The sequence below is a fragment of the Salmo trutta genome, chromosome 20 (genome assembly GCF_901001165.1).
Source record: "Salmo trutta chromosome 20, fSalTru1.1, whole genome shotgun sequence".
Lineage (NCBI taxonomy): Eukaryota > Metazoa > Chordata > Actinopteri > Salmoniformes > Salmonidae > Salmo > Salmo trutta.
This window is the reverse complement of record NC_042976.1, coordinates 25,899,113-25,911,048: the sequence shown is the minus strand read 5'-3', so window position 1 is coordinate 25,911,048 and position 11,936 is coordinate 25,899,113. Positions and strand designations below refer to the sequence as shown.

The window sequence follows — 11,936 nt, the reverse complement described above, 5'->3', positions numbered from 1 at the left end:
CTGGAGAGAGAGGGGAGAAAGAGGTCAAAGCACAGGGTAGGGCAGTGTGAGCAGGACCAGCGGTGTCGTTTGGCTTAGCAAACGAGGATCGGATGTCATCAGCCTTCTTTTCAAAATGGTTGACAAAGTCATCCGCAGAGAGAGAGGAGGGGGGGGGGAGGAGGATTCAGGAGGGAGGAGAAGGTAGCAAAGAGCTTCCTAGGGTTAGAGGCAGATACTTGGAATTTAGAGTGGTAGAAAGTGGCTTTAGCAGCAGAGACAGAAGAGGAAAATGTAGAGAGGAGGGCGTGAAAGGATGCCAGGTCCGCAGGGAGGCGAGTTTTCCTCCATTTCCGCTCGGCTGCCCGGAGCCCTGTTCTGTAAGCTCGCAATGAGTCGTCGAGCCACGGAGCAGGAGGGGAGGACCGAACCGGCCTGGAGGATAGGGGACATAGAGAGTCAAAGGATGCAGAAAGGGAGGAGAGGAGGGTTGAGGAGGCAGAATCAGGAGATAGGTTGGAGAAGGTTTGAGCAGAGGGAAGAGATGATAGGATGGAAGAGGAGAGAGTAGCGGGAGAGAGAGAGCGAAGGTTGGGACGGCGCAATACCATCCGAGTAGGGGCAGAGTGAGAAGTGTTGGATGAGAGCGAGAGGGAAAAGGATACAAGGTAGTGGTCGGAGACTTGGAGGGGAGTTGCAATGAGATTAGTGGAAGAACAGCATCTAGTAAAGATGAGGTCAAGCGTATTGCCTGCCTTGTGAGTAGGGGGGGAAGGTGAGAGGGTGAGGTCAAAAGAGGAGAGGAGTGGAAAGGAGGAGGCAGAGAGGAATGAGTCAAAGGTAGACGTGGGGAGGTTAAAGTCACCCAGAACTGTGAGAGGTGAGCCATCCTCAGGGAAGGAACTTATCAAGGCATCAAGCTCATTGATGAACTCTCCAAGGGAACTGGAGGGCGATAAATGATAAGGATGTTAAGCTTGAAAGGGCTGGTAACTGTGACAGCATGGAATTCAAATGAGGAGATAGACAGATGGGTCAGGGGAGAAAGAGAGAATGTCCACTTGGGAGAGATGAGGATTCCAGTGCCACCACCCCGCTGGCTCGATGCTCTAGGGGTATGCGAGAACACGTAGGCAGACGAGGAGAGAGCAGTAGGAGTAGCAGTGTTCTGTGGTAATCCATGTTTCCGTCAGCGCCAGGAAGTCTAGGGACTGGAGGGTAGCATAGGCTGAGATGAACTCAGCCTTGTTGGCCGGAGACCTGGAACTCCACGTGGGTCGTGCGCGCTGGGACCACCAGGTTAGAGTGGCAGCGGCCACGCGGTGTGAAGCGTTTGTATACACTTGCAAGTTCCACGCATATGATGAAGCAGCGGCCCCTAAATGACATAAGCTGCTCAACAGTAACATTGGGCCCAGGGTTGTAAAACATGGGAAGGCGGTCCACCCACTTGTCCCACACTGACCTGATTGCAGCTAGCTTGTCTCTCTGCCATCAAAGCGGATAATCCTGGAAAACGTGAAAGTTTTCCAGACATTGTTGCACGGAAAAGTTATCTGCATCCCACAGGGATCTGTGGATTCCCCATTGGATCTGAAAACACAAGCAAGGATAATAACCCCATAGTATGCATGTAAATGATTTTGGTCCATCTCACTCCAAAAACACACCTTCCCTCCAAATTAGTGCAGTCCAGAATGATTTTCTGGATGGTGTCTTGGATGAACAGTTCAAAAGAAGACTATCCTGTACATGGGCAACCACCATCCGTCGGCCCTGGTTGCATCCTTATCACATTGGCAGCCATGTGTGGTGGCTCATTCCTTGGGCAAGACGACCATTCAATTTCTAAAAAATGTTTACATCCATATTTATCCTGCTAATGGGCTGGTCCTGGGGCTGGCTGAGGGTCAATCTCATCTTCTTCCAACTCAGTCAGACTCCAAATTGAGAGACATGATCCTGAATATACAAAGTGGAAGATGCTACTTCCACACTAGCTTCTCTCTGCAAAATTTTTTTGTAAGGCCTTCTGAGCAGAGAATTTGCCATACTGATTGATTGTGGTGAGCCACACATTCAAAGCCATTTTATTTGTGCCCCTCCCTGGCTGGGGTAGTGTATGGGGAAAATACAGATTTTTTTTATAATGTATTATAATAAAATTTCAGTTTCACTCACTACAAAGGGTAAGGAGTGTGAGAAAAGCTGGAGACAGCACCAAGAACCTGTCTATGTTAAAACAGCAGGCCCAGGGAGGAGGAAGACAGAAGGCACACAGCAAACCCGTTTCATTTTTACTTGTTTTCACCAACACTTATTACCCGTGGGTCCTGAACACATATGTAATAAACGTGTAGGGGGGTGCACTCTATGAAAATGTGTTATTTTACATGTTCTTCACAGAAAATGAGCCAAGGCCAATAAGTCTCAGGTAGATAAAAAAAAAAATCATTTTTATTTTAAACACTGAAAATGGGTCCCACAGACCCAAACAAGGGTTAAGTGCACAAGGCTACATGTGTGCAACAATAATTCACTGAGTAACAAATAAAACAATCCCCCCTCAGTGTTACAGTATGTCAAGTTTAACACACAAGCAATATCTTTGGGCTACAATGCTCATTATTACATTTTACACGTTCTGCCTGTGTTGGCATACTTAATGTCTTTCAGGCAGAGCGTACACCTGGCATCCACCTTATTGACAGAGGGAAAGTGTGGTGTTCCCTTCACCTCTATTGGCATCCATCTTAAGCCAGGCCCAGCTACACTTGATCCCTGAATGAACTTGTTTAGTTATGAACTAATGTTTTCACTCTGGTTACTTTTCAGAATGAGAATTGTGTGAAAGAGGCATTGCTTGCTAAGGATCCGCAGCGTAGCCTAGTGGTTAGAGCGTTGGACTAGTAACCGAAAGTTTGCAAGTTCGAACTATTAACTTTATAGCTTGAACGGCAAGGAGTCGTATACCAGTTAATACTATAGCTAATTGGTTCCTCGATAACGTTACCTCATCTGATGTAACATTAGCCATCTATCTGACTTTGTTGGACAGCTAATTTTCACACCATAAACTAAGTTTGATAATGTTGCTCAACATTTCTCTGGCTAGCTAACGGATAATTCGATCCAGCTACTGTAGCAGGATAACAATTCTTGTTCCACCACACTTGCTCCCTCACCTCAAACTTTCCAAATGTCAGTTTTTTGGTTACAGCTCAAGTATGCTAATTCACCAAATCAAACTGCCTTTCCACTCTCTTTCCAGAGCACGCGCTGATGCAGCAACTAGCAAGATGGTTGGCTCTTCAGTCGCGTGCTGCATTCTGTTACATGAACGATTGGATGGGCCCAGGCCTTGGATACAGACATTACTCCAAACACGCATCACTGGTTATCTTACAGCCATTAGTGACCCAAACGCGCATATTAGACAAGCTGTTGGGGTTCGCTGGTCTCAACCCGGTCAATGTTCTGGTCAGACACGTTGACTGCCCACACACACACACCTCACCGTGGACCCAATCCTCACTGGAGATTGGAGCATAAGTAAATCCCATTGACGTGCAAAAGTTTGAGTTACAGGAAGGAATAGGGTGGCTTTATTTCCTTCCAATTAATCTTTAGTCAGTTTTCACATACGAAACAAATACGCAAAAGTAACAACTTGTCTCATCTCCATCAGGCTACGTCAGATCCCGGCCCATCTGTATAGATTTCCCTGTAAGGCCATCAAGGTGTGTGGGGAGACCCCCGCCTCAAACTGGAGGAGCGCCTGTCCTACCAGCCAGAGTGGAGCATGAACCCCGCTGTACCGCATCCGTTACCGTGAGCAACATCTGCCTTAGTTACCACCGTCATATCAGTGTAAATCATAACAAGCTGGATACAATGACACATTGTGTAGTTATGGTAGTAGATTATTTGCATGCCCTGACACTGACAGCAGTGGTCTCTGCACAACCAGGGTGATATATACAACCAGGGTTATAGCCGCAGCAGAAGTCTATGTATTGTGGTTATTCACCATATACCATTCAGCCAATTAGGTCATTGTGAGATCTTGGTGCAGTTAGCCATCTCAGCCAATCATCTCAATGAAGCAAGTGTAGTTTTAATGATAATGGTGTTGTCTCAGGCCACTGAGCTGGCTGTGTTCCTGTTTGAGAATGCAGCTCTGGTCTACCTGCCTCTGGTGGAGAAAGGACTGGCTGACACTACAGCAAAAGTCAAAAGGTGGGTTTGACACTCACTTAGGAGTGCTTTTCAAGTAAAGTTTAACATATGTGAACACTGCTCAGTTTGCTAGCTTGAACAATGTCAAGTCTTTCTGTAGTCTGCATATGAAATCCAGTACATCTCACTTCTCTCTCCTTTGACCTCTCCAGAGTTCTGAAGAACATGTCCACATCACAGGAGTTTCCTGTTTGTTGTGCATTGAGATTTATGCTGCCAAAAAGATGAAGTACTTTGTGATACATTTAAAGTTTAGTTTTTTTGTTGCAGAATGTGTAAAAAAAAGGGCAGACCACTTTTCTAAATATTTTACATCTGAAATACTGTCTGTATGAAGGGTACAGAAGTATTAGTTTAATTTTAAACTGCTTCAATGTTTTACTCTTAAAACAATACCTGAATGTGCTCACTGATTTGATTAAACATTTATTTTACCAAAACAATACAATCAACTAAAAATAAATATGGATTAGACATTTTTTACAAGTCACTCACTACATTCAACTCAAACATACTAAAAACCTATGTCAAACAACTCTTACCCCAACAGAAATCTTCAACTGTGCTTCAGCTTAAGTTCCCATGGCGATATCTCATATTGTGTAAACAATCCTAGGGCCTGTTGTCCATGACAATGTTACCATCCTTGTCTTTAACTCTGAGGCGTCCGGTGGGGTAGCGGGTCTCCTGTCTGCCATCGGTATAGACTGTCTTCAAAGTGCCATCTGGGTACTCCCTCCTCTTATAGTCTGCTGTGTGGATCTCCTTCTGGCCTGTGTTGAACTGGATCTCCTTACTGCCATCCCTGGAGGAGAACATGAGAGTAGTGGTAAAAGATACGAGACAGAAAAAATAAACCTACAACCACTGACTTCACGAAATAGGCAAAGATTGGGCACTCCTCATCAAGAGCTTTTATCTGATCAGATGCATGCTAGAGTATGTAGGTAACGTATAGCTATATGTACAGGGGCGTGAGCTCTGTGGACTTACAAGTTAACTTGTATGATGGTCCCGTCAGTGAGGACACTCTCCTCCCTCCCATCTGGATAGAGGTTCTTGACTGTCTGGTCAGGGAATGTGATCTCCTTACGGCCATCAGGGAAATGCTTCTCTGCAGAAGGAAATGAGGACTTACACACGTTTAAAGCAGAACAGTGATGGAGGGGATAATTTAAGTTTAATAGTAAAATAACATTACTGTCAAATAAATGCAATCGAGTCTCACCAGTCTGGTTGTTGGGGAACTGCAGAACCTCGATGCCGTCAGGATAGGTGGTGTGAGTGGTCTGGGCATCCGCATAGTAGTAGATCTGTAAGAGGACTATATTAGTTGAGACACTTACACATATATCTGGGATTCATGCAAGTCTAATATCCCATTAACACCACTGAATATGAAAGGTGTTACCAGGGAAGGGTCACTGTCAAATCAAATCAAATTTATTTATATAGCCCTTCCTACATCAGCTGAAATCTCAAAGTGCTGTACAGAAACCCAGCCTAAAACCCCAAACAGCAAGCAATGCATGTGAAAGAAGCACGGTGGCTAGGAAAAACTCCCTAGGAAAAACTCCCTAGAAAGGCCAAAAACCTAGCAAGAAACCTAGAGAGGAACCAGGCTATGAGGGGTGGCCAGTCCTCTTCTGGCTGTGCCGGGTGAATATTATAACAGAACATGGTCAAGATGTTAAAATGTTCATAAATGACCAGCATGGTCAAATAATAATAATCATAGTAGTTGTCGAGGGTGCAACAAGCACCCTGTCAATGACTCACCACTCTCTGGTCAGCCATGACCTGCTTGATGTCCCCGTTGAAGAAGGTGACTTTGACTGTCAGTCCGTCCGCTGACACCTCCTTCCTAGTCCCATTGGGAAAGATGATGAGTCTCCCTCCACAGGCCAGAACCCTCTCCATCTAAGACAATAACACTTATCCCAGTCAATGGAAAGCACTTTGAGCTCCTGGAAAATGACTATATAAATCCAATAATATAATCTATTAGCAAGAAAATAACGGCTTTGAGTGACAAACAAAATTCATAAGTATTTTCACAGAATTTCCTCCCAATCCTTCTCGTCCCCCCTCACCTTTCCATCAGCGTGGGTGAGGACATCCTGACCTGGCTCTTGGACCTCTGTTTCAGTCTGCAGACCTCGAGCCCTCTGTGTGTAAAGCCAGACAGTCTACATTCAGACACAGCAGCATACCTCAACAAAGGTGGTCTATACACATAGATCCTATTAAATTACTAATAGAGTTCTAATATGTAATTCTATGGGTGTATAGCAGTGTTGAGCCATGCCATGGAGGCGCTTTCATTAAATAATCAAAGACTCCAGTGATTTAACTTACAGGGGACAGGTTGTTTGAGTGGTCGTGGCTCTGTGCTGGGTGGTGGCTCCTGGTCAAAGATTCTGGTCTATCCTCTGAGCTGGAACTGTGAGTGGGGCTGGGTGCTGGTGTAGGGCCTGACTTCTTCAGGATGCCCCTGATACCGCCTGTTAGACAATGTAGAACAATACCTCTACCCATAACTAAATACAAAATATTTACCTCCCTTTGTTGAATCCATAGTAAATTTCATGATCAGTCCATATTCAGGGATGCAAACTGGTGAGGGCCCAAAAAGGTAACACTTTTTTTTTGTACTGAAACATGCAAAAAAAATCCCTGCTTGGGGGAAATGCAAGTTTTACCTAATTGAACAAAGAATATGATCTACATGAGCAGTCTGTGTGTAAAATAAAAAGTGGTTAATGTGAACGTAACTCACAGCTAAAAAATGTGAGGAAAGCAATCCAATGTTATTTGTTGCCTAGACATCACTGCAAATGACACTCAAGTCTTGAGAAAAAAACAATACACTAATATTGCTGTTAGCCATGACAGCCTTTATAACAGAATGCTTGTGACCACACACACACACACATCTAAATATTGCACTTGAGAGAAAAATATCTTAAGTGGAAATAAAACGAAAACAAGCATTCTATTTTTGCTCTATTATAGTGGCCACTATAGTCGACATCGATCAAGCACGCAAGGCTACAGGTGTGCAAAAATAACATTCACCGAGTAAAAATGTTTTATAATCCCCCCTCACTCACAAGTGTTACTGTCAAGTTCAACACAACAAAAGCAATATCTTTGGGCTACACTGCACATTATTACATTGTACACTTTCTGCCTGTGGACATCTGTTCTACAATGTGCCTTCAGAGCATGATACCCTTTGTTGGCATAATTTCTCTTTCAGGCAGAGTACACCTGGCATACCCCTTTTTATCCACTATATTGAATAAGAGGGAAAGTGTGTGGTGTTTCTTTCACCTCTATAGTGGCATCCAGCTTAAACCAGGCCCAACTCTAGCTACACTTAACAATCAACGCCTCATTTTCACTTAATTCTGTCATTCTGAAAATTGTCATTCTGAAAATTAACTTAGTGTGCTGTAGAGGGAAAATAGTTCACAGTAGTTAGTTCGTTAGCTAGTTAACATTTCACAGATTGCCAGTAAGCAACTAACGCATTATAACTTGAGGAACGGCTTGGAGTCGTATAACGTTGCCAGTTAACACTATAGCAAATTGGTTACGTTAGGTTACTAACGTTTGCTCATCTGATGTTGTGACATTAGCTAGCAAACGTTAGTTGTCTGACTTGATTAGCCAGCTAATTTTCACCCCAAACTCAATTATTTGATCAGTTAAGTTGGCTAATGTTGCTCAACATTTCTCTGGCAAGCTATAACGGATAATTCGATGCAGCAAGCAAGATACTTAACAATACTTGTTCCACCACTTTCTCCCTCACCTCAAACCAAATGGCAGTTTTCGTTACAGCTCATTAAGTACGCTTCATCACCTTCTCACCTGTCTCCATGGTCAGGCTTCTCACCTACCTCTTCGTTAATGTTCTGGGGAAGCGCTGCTGTAAATTAACTGGAAAACTGCCTCTTTCCAGAGCGCGCGCTGATGCTGTATCTAGCAAATTGGTTGTCCTTTCTCTCTTCAGTCACGTGCTGCATTCTGTTATGTGAAAGGTTTGCTGAGCCTTGGATACAGCCAGTATTGCTCAAAACGCGCATCACTCGTTCGCATACAGCCAGTAGTCATCCAAAGCCTCCCACCACACACAAACTTTTCTCATCGGATCTACAGGAATGTCACCTATTTTGGATTCAAAACGGCAAATTTCGCAGAAAGGTGACTAGTTTGCATCCCTGATAATGCAGCTACCTTCCTTGTACCTTGAGTGGTGGGGCTGTGTCCTGATGGGCTGCCTTTAGAGGAAATGCTGTTCTGTGGTTGGCTGCTCCTCACAGTGTCAGGAGGACTCTGAACAAACAAATACACACTGCGTTAGGGTTGTTATCCTGAGTCCGGCACAGGACAGAGAATTTAACTACCGCCAGAACAGACTAAAACTGGAAAATCACAAGAAAGTGGTAGTAGTGAATCTGTAAACTCACTGCCAATTTGAGGCACCTGGCTTCAAGAGCAATGTAACTGTCCAACGGCCTGGGTCCCTCCCTCCCTCTCTCCTTCCTGTCGTTCTCTCTTTCGCTGTCTGTCCCAATCTTCCTCCATGTGCTGAGGCGTAGTTTCTCCATGGTGCGGACCTCGTCTTTCAGGTTGCTGTTGTCTGAGCTCAGGGAGTCTATCTGCTGCCGCAGACGGTTATGTGTGGTGGACCAGCGGCTCTCTCTCCGCTTCAACTCCTCCTGCAGGAAACTCAGCTGCTTCTTCAAGGCCTGAGGGCGACAGGGCAGGGTTAATGGCGGTTATAAGACCTCTTCAAAATAAAGGGGGAAAGTGTCTCACCTGGATCTCCTCACGCTCCCTCTTGTCTGGTATGGCTCTGGCGGCAGAGGCATGCCTCTCAAACACCTTGCGTTCCTTCTGCAGCTTCTTGATCTCCTCCCTCTTGAACTCCTCAAACTTGGCCAGCTCCTCAGCCTTCCGCTGCTCAAACTCTGCACACTCCTTCCTGGAATAGAGAAAATCTGTTTGTCAAACACTTTTATACCCTAGATGAAACCATTTAATATACATTTTGTAACAATGCTTTGTAGAGAACCGTAGATGGGTGGGTTGTTTAGCAACAAAACGCAGAAAAGAAACGAGGTTGGCTAAAGCCCTATTTGGACAGGATTACTTTTACTGGCGGTCAGATAATGTAATTATGTGCACGAGCAAAAAAACAGCACTCCAAATGTTTCCTCTCCAAATGTTCATTGAAAACGTAAATACATTTGCACAATGAGCACTTGTCTCAAATACATCGTTACATTTGTTAGTTGGTTAGCTAGCTAGCTATTTGTTTGTGCAACAACCTCAAAACAAGACGTTGTATCAATAACAAGATGCAACGAGGTGAAACTAGCCACCTACGATTCTCCACATGGCTGCCTCTTGTCGTTGTTGCTAGCTATCTGACCTTCCAGAATCATAAAACCACACAGCGTTCTGCCTCTGCGATGTGCGCGCATTGTTTTTGTGAGGTTGTCAGGCAATCCGTCTATTGAGGGAAGCCCTGCCCATTCCAGTTCAGACTAAATGCTTGTTACCGGAGTTTCTCCTGGTTCTTTTCATTCTCCTGTCTAAGTCTGGCCAAGGCAGCATTCTCTGTCCTGAAACGTTCAATCTCCAGCTCCAGCTCCACCAGCCTCTCCCTCAGCTGCCTGGACTGCTGCTGGCCTGACCACACACACAAAACAAAATAGTTTTATGCTGGTGCTACCAACTTTAGAGAAAAAAGTCAGAGCCCTGTTGTTGACGTACTCCATTGAGTTAAGAGTGTATGCACTGTCTCACCTGATCCGACCTCAGTCTTCATAGGTTCTGGTGGAGAAGGGGCCTGGGTTTTGGGCTTTAGCGAGGGGAACAGCCTGGCCATGAGCTGGGAAGCGGGAGGAGGATCTGGCTCCTGGTTGGCTGCTGTGATAACAGACATCCTTTCCAGCTCCGTCCCTTTGGCCACAGCCACCTTTCTCTTCAGTGTCCTCTCTGAGGGTGAAATGTCATTCACTGTTGCTGTGGGAGTGTGTCGGTTTCCTGTTGCAGCGCCTCTTGTTCTGCTGTCGTCCTCAACGATGCTGCCAGCCTCCTCCAGGTCGTTCCAGGTGTCATCGTCATCAAACACCAACAGACCCTCGTGGTCCCTCTCTTCTCTGTCCTCCAAAAGGGTGGAGTCGTCAAGGTCACTCTCCCCGCCCTCCTCTGCCTGGCTTGAGCCTCCCTCTGTGTCCTGATATGACCTCTTGTCGTATGGAGGGTTGGATGCAGGGAGCAGGTTTTCCCAGAGGTTGCTGGAAACTGTAGTCTGGTATGACGGTCGGGCTACTTCCTCCCGATCCCCGAATTCAGAGCTGCTACGGAACAAGATGTCAGAGATTTCCTCATGTTTGCCGTCGCTCACTTCATCTTCTTCCTCCTCATCCTCATCAGTGGCTTTGCCGTTTTCCCTCATTACCCCCTTTGCCCTCACAGCAGATACTCCTGGTGATTCAGATGAGCTGGTCCCTGTGCCTTGGCCACTTCTACTGGTGCCCCGGCTGTGAACCCCTTTAGGCAGTGAGGGGGATTTGATGGGCGTGGAGGAGAGGCGTCGCGGATGGCTCCCCCTGCTGCCCTGAAGGTGGTGTTGCTGGTCCAGCTGCAGCACCTGTAGGTTTACATTTAAATGTATTAAGCAACAGTGTAGCCTAAATACTCTCAGTGGCCGGTTCAGTGTTTCCACTGCAATTATTTTGCTGTGGAGCTGCAGCGTGGCAAAATCGTTAACACCACGCGAAAAAATATTTCTGCTGAGGCGCACTTTGAAGATGCTAGAACAGTCCATATTTAAAATAAAATATATACTTTTTAACCTTTCCTCTGCAAACAAAACAAGCAATTTATAGAAAAGTATTCTATTATGGTGTCTGATTTTATCTAGTTGGCTTGTTGTGTGTTATATGCGAGATAAATAATCCTCTCGTGGCGCATTCATGTTAAGTGCCATAGGGAGGGAAACAGCAACAATTTTTGCAATCGAAAACAAAAGTTTTATTGGCATTTTTCTAAGAGGGGAAACTGCACAATTTTAAACCCAGAGTTTTTAGCAGTGGCATGGTTAAGCATGTTACCATTAGCAGTGAGTGCATAGGGGAGACTGGAGTTAGATGTAACACCGGTGAGACAGATAATATTTTTAGTTGAGCAAGAGTAGTGGCAACAAGGGGGAGAAATGGTGATGTGAAGCCCAGGCAGGGGACATATTACACCAAGTGGCAAGTTATCTCAACAGGTATAACTACATTATATTCACTGCGTTTATGAATGTTTTTTGGGACATATAATTCATCAATAGGATAATAATTAGTTAAAAGATCACATTTGGGATCTGGCTAATGATTAGCCCAATGGGGTAAATGCAGATAGGCTGAAGCATGGGGTTGCCTATTTATTTGCACTTTGCTGCATCTGTTGAGCTACATGTACATGTTTATTGCTAATGGCATACCTGATAACATGGACCATGCATAGGCTATACGCATGGCCTAATATGCTAAAATAATTAAACAATTTTACAAATGTGTTATTGGGCTCATTCTGGAGGTGGAAATGTATATTTTAGGTGTCAGTTAGCATACCTTTACTTTCATTTTGCCGTAGAATGCCCCCCTCCCCTCAACAACCTACAATTTTTCCCCCAGAGGAAAACAGTT

General features: G+C 45.0%; 1 protein-coding gene across 3 annotated transcripts in view; it reads right to left on the bottom strand.

Annotated features, from left to right (window-relative positions):
• Positions 1–4,628: 4,628 nt before the first annotated feature.
• Positions 4,629–11,936, bottom strand: part of LOC115155778 (centromere protein J) — a 19,871-nt gene continuing 12,563 nt past the window's right edge. The window contains exons 8-18 of one of the 3 annotated variants that reach the window (XM_029702721.1): positions 10,042–10,891; positions 9,795–9,924; positions 9,049–9,214; positions 8,697–8,978; positions 8,475–8,562; positions 6,577–6,722; positions 6,312–6,386; positions 5,998–6,078; positions 5,447–5,531; positions 5,212–5,332; positions 4,629–5,023 (exon numbers count right to left, since the gene is read on the bottom strand). In XM_029702721.1, coding sequence (XP_029558581.1) covers positions 4,831–5,023; positions 5,212–5,332; positions 5,447–5,531; positions 5,998–6,078; positions 6,312–6,386; positions 6,577–6,722; positions 8,475–8,562; positions 8,697–8,978; positions 9,049–9,214; positions 9,795–9,924; positions 10,042–10,891 — 2,217 coding nt within the window. In that variant the 3' untranslated portion in view covers positions 4,629–4,830. Of the gene's footprint in view, positions 5,024–5,211; positions 5,333–5,446; positions 5,532–5,997; positions 6,139–6,311; positions 6,387–6,576; positions 6,723–8,474; positions 8,563–8,696; positions 8,979–9,048; positions 9,215–9,794; positions 9,925–10,041; positions 10,892–11,936 lie in introns of those variants that run through there. The other 2 variants (XM_029702720.1, XR_003868131.1) reach the window with 2 other exon arrangements.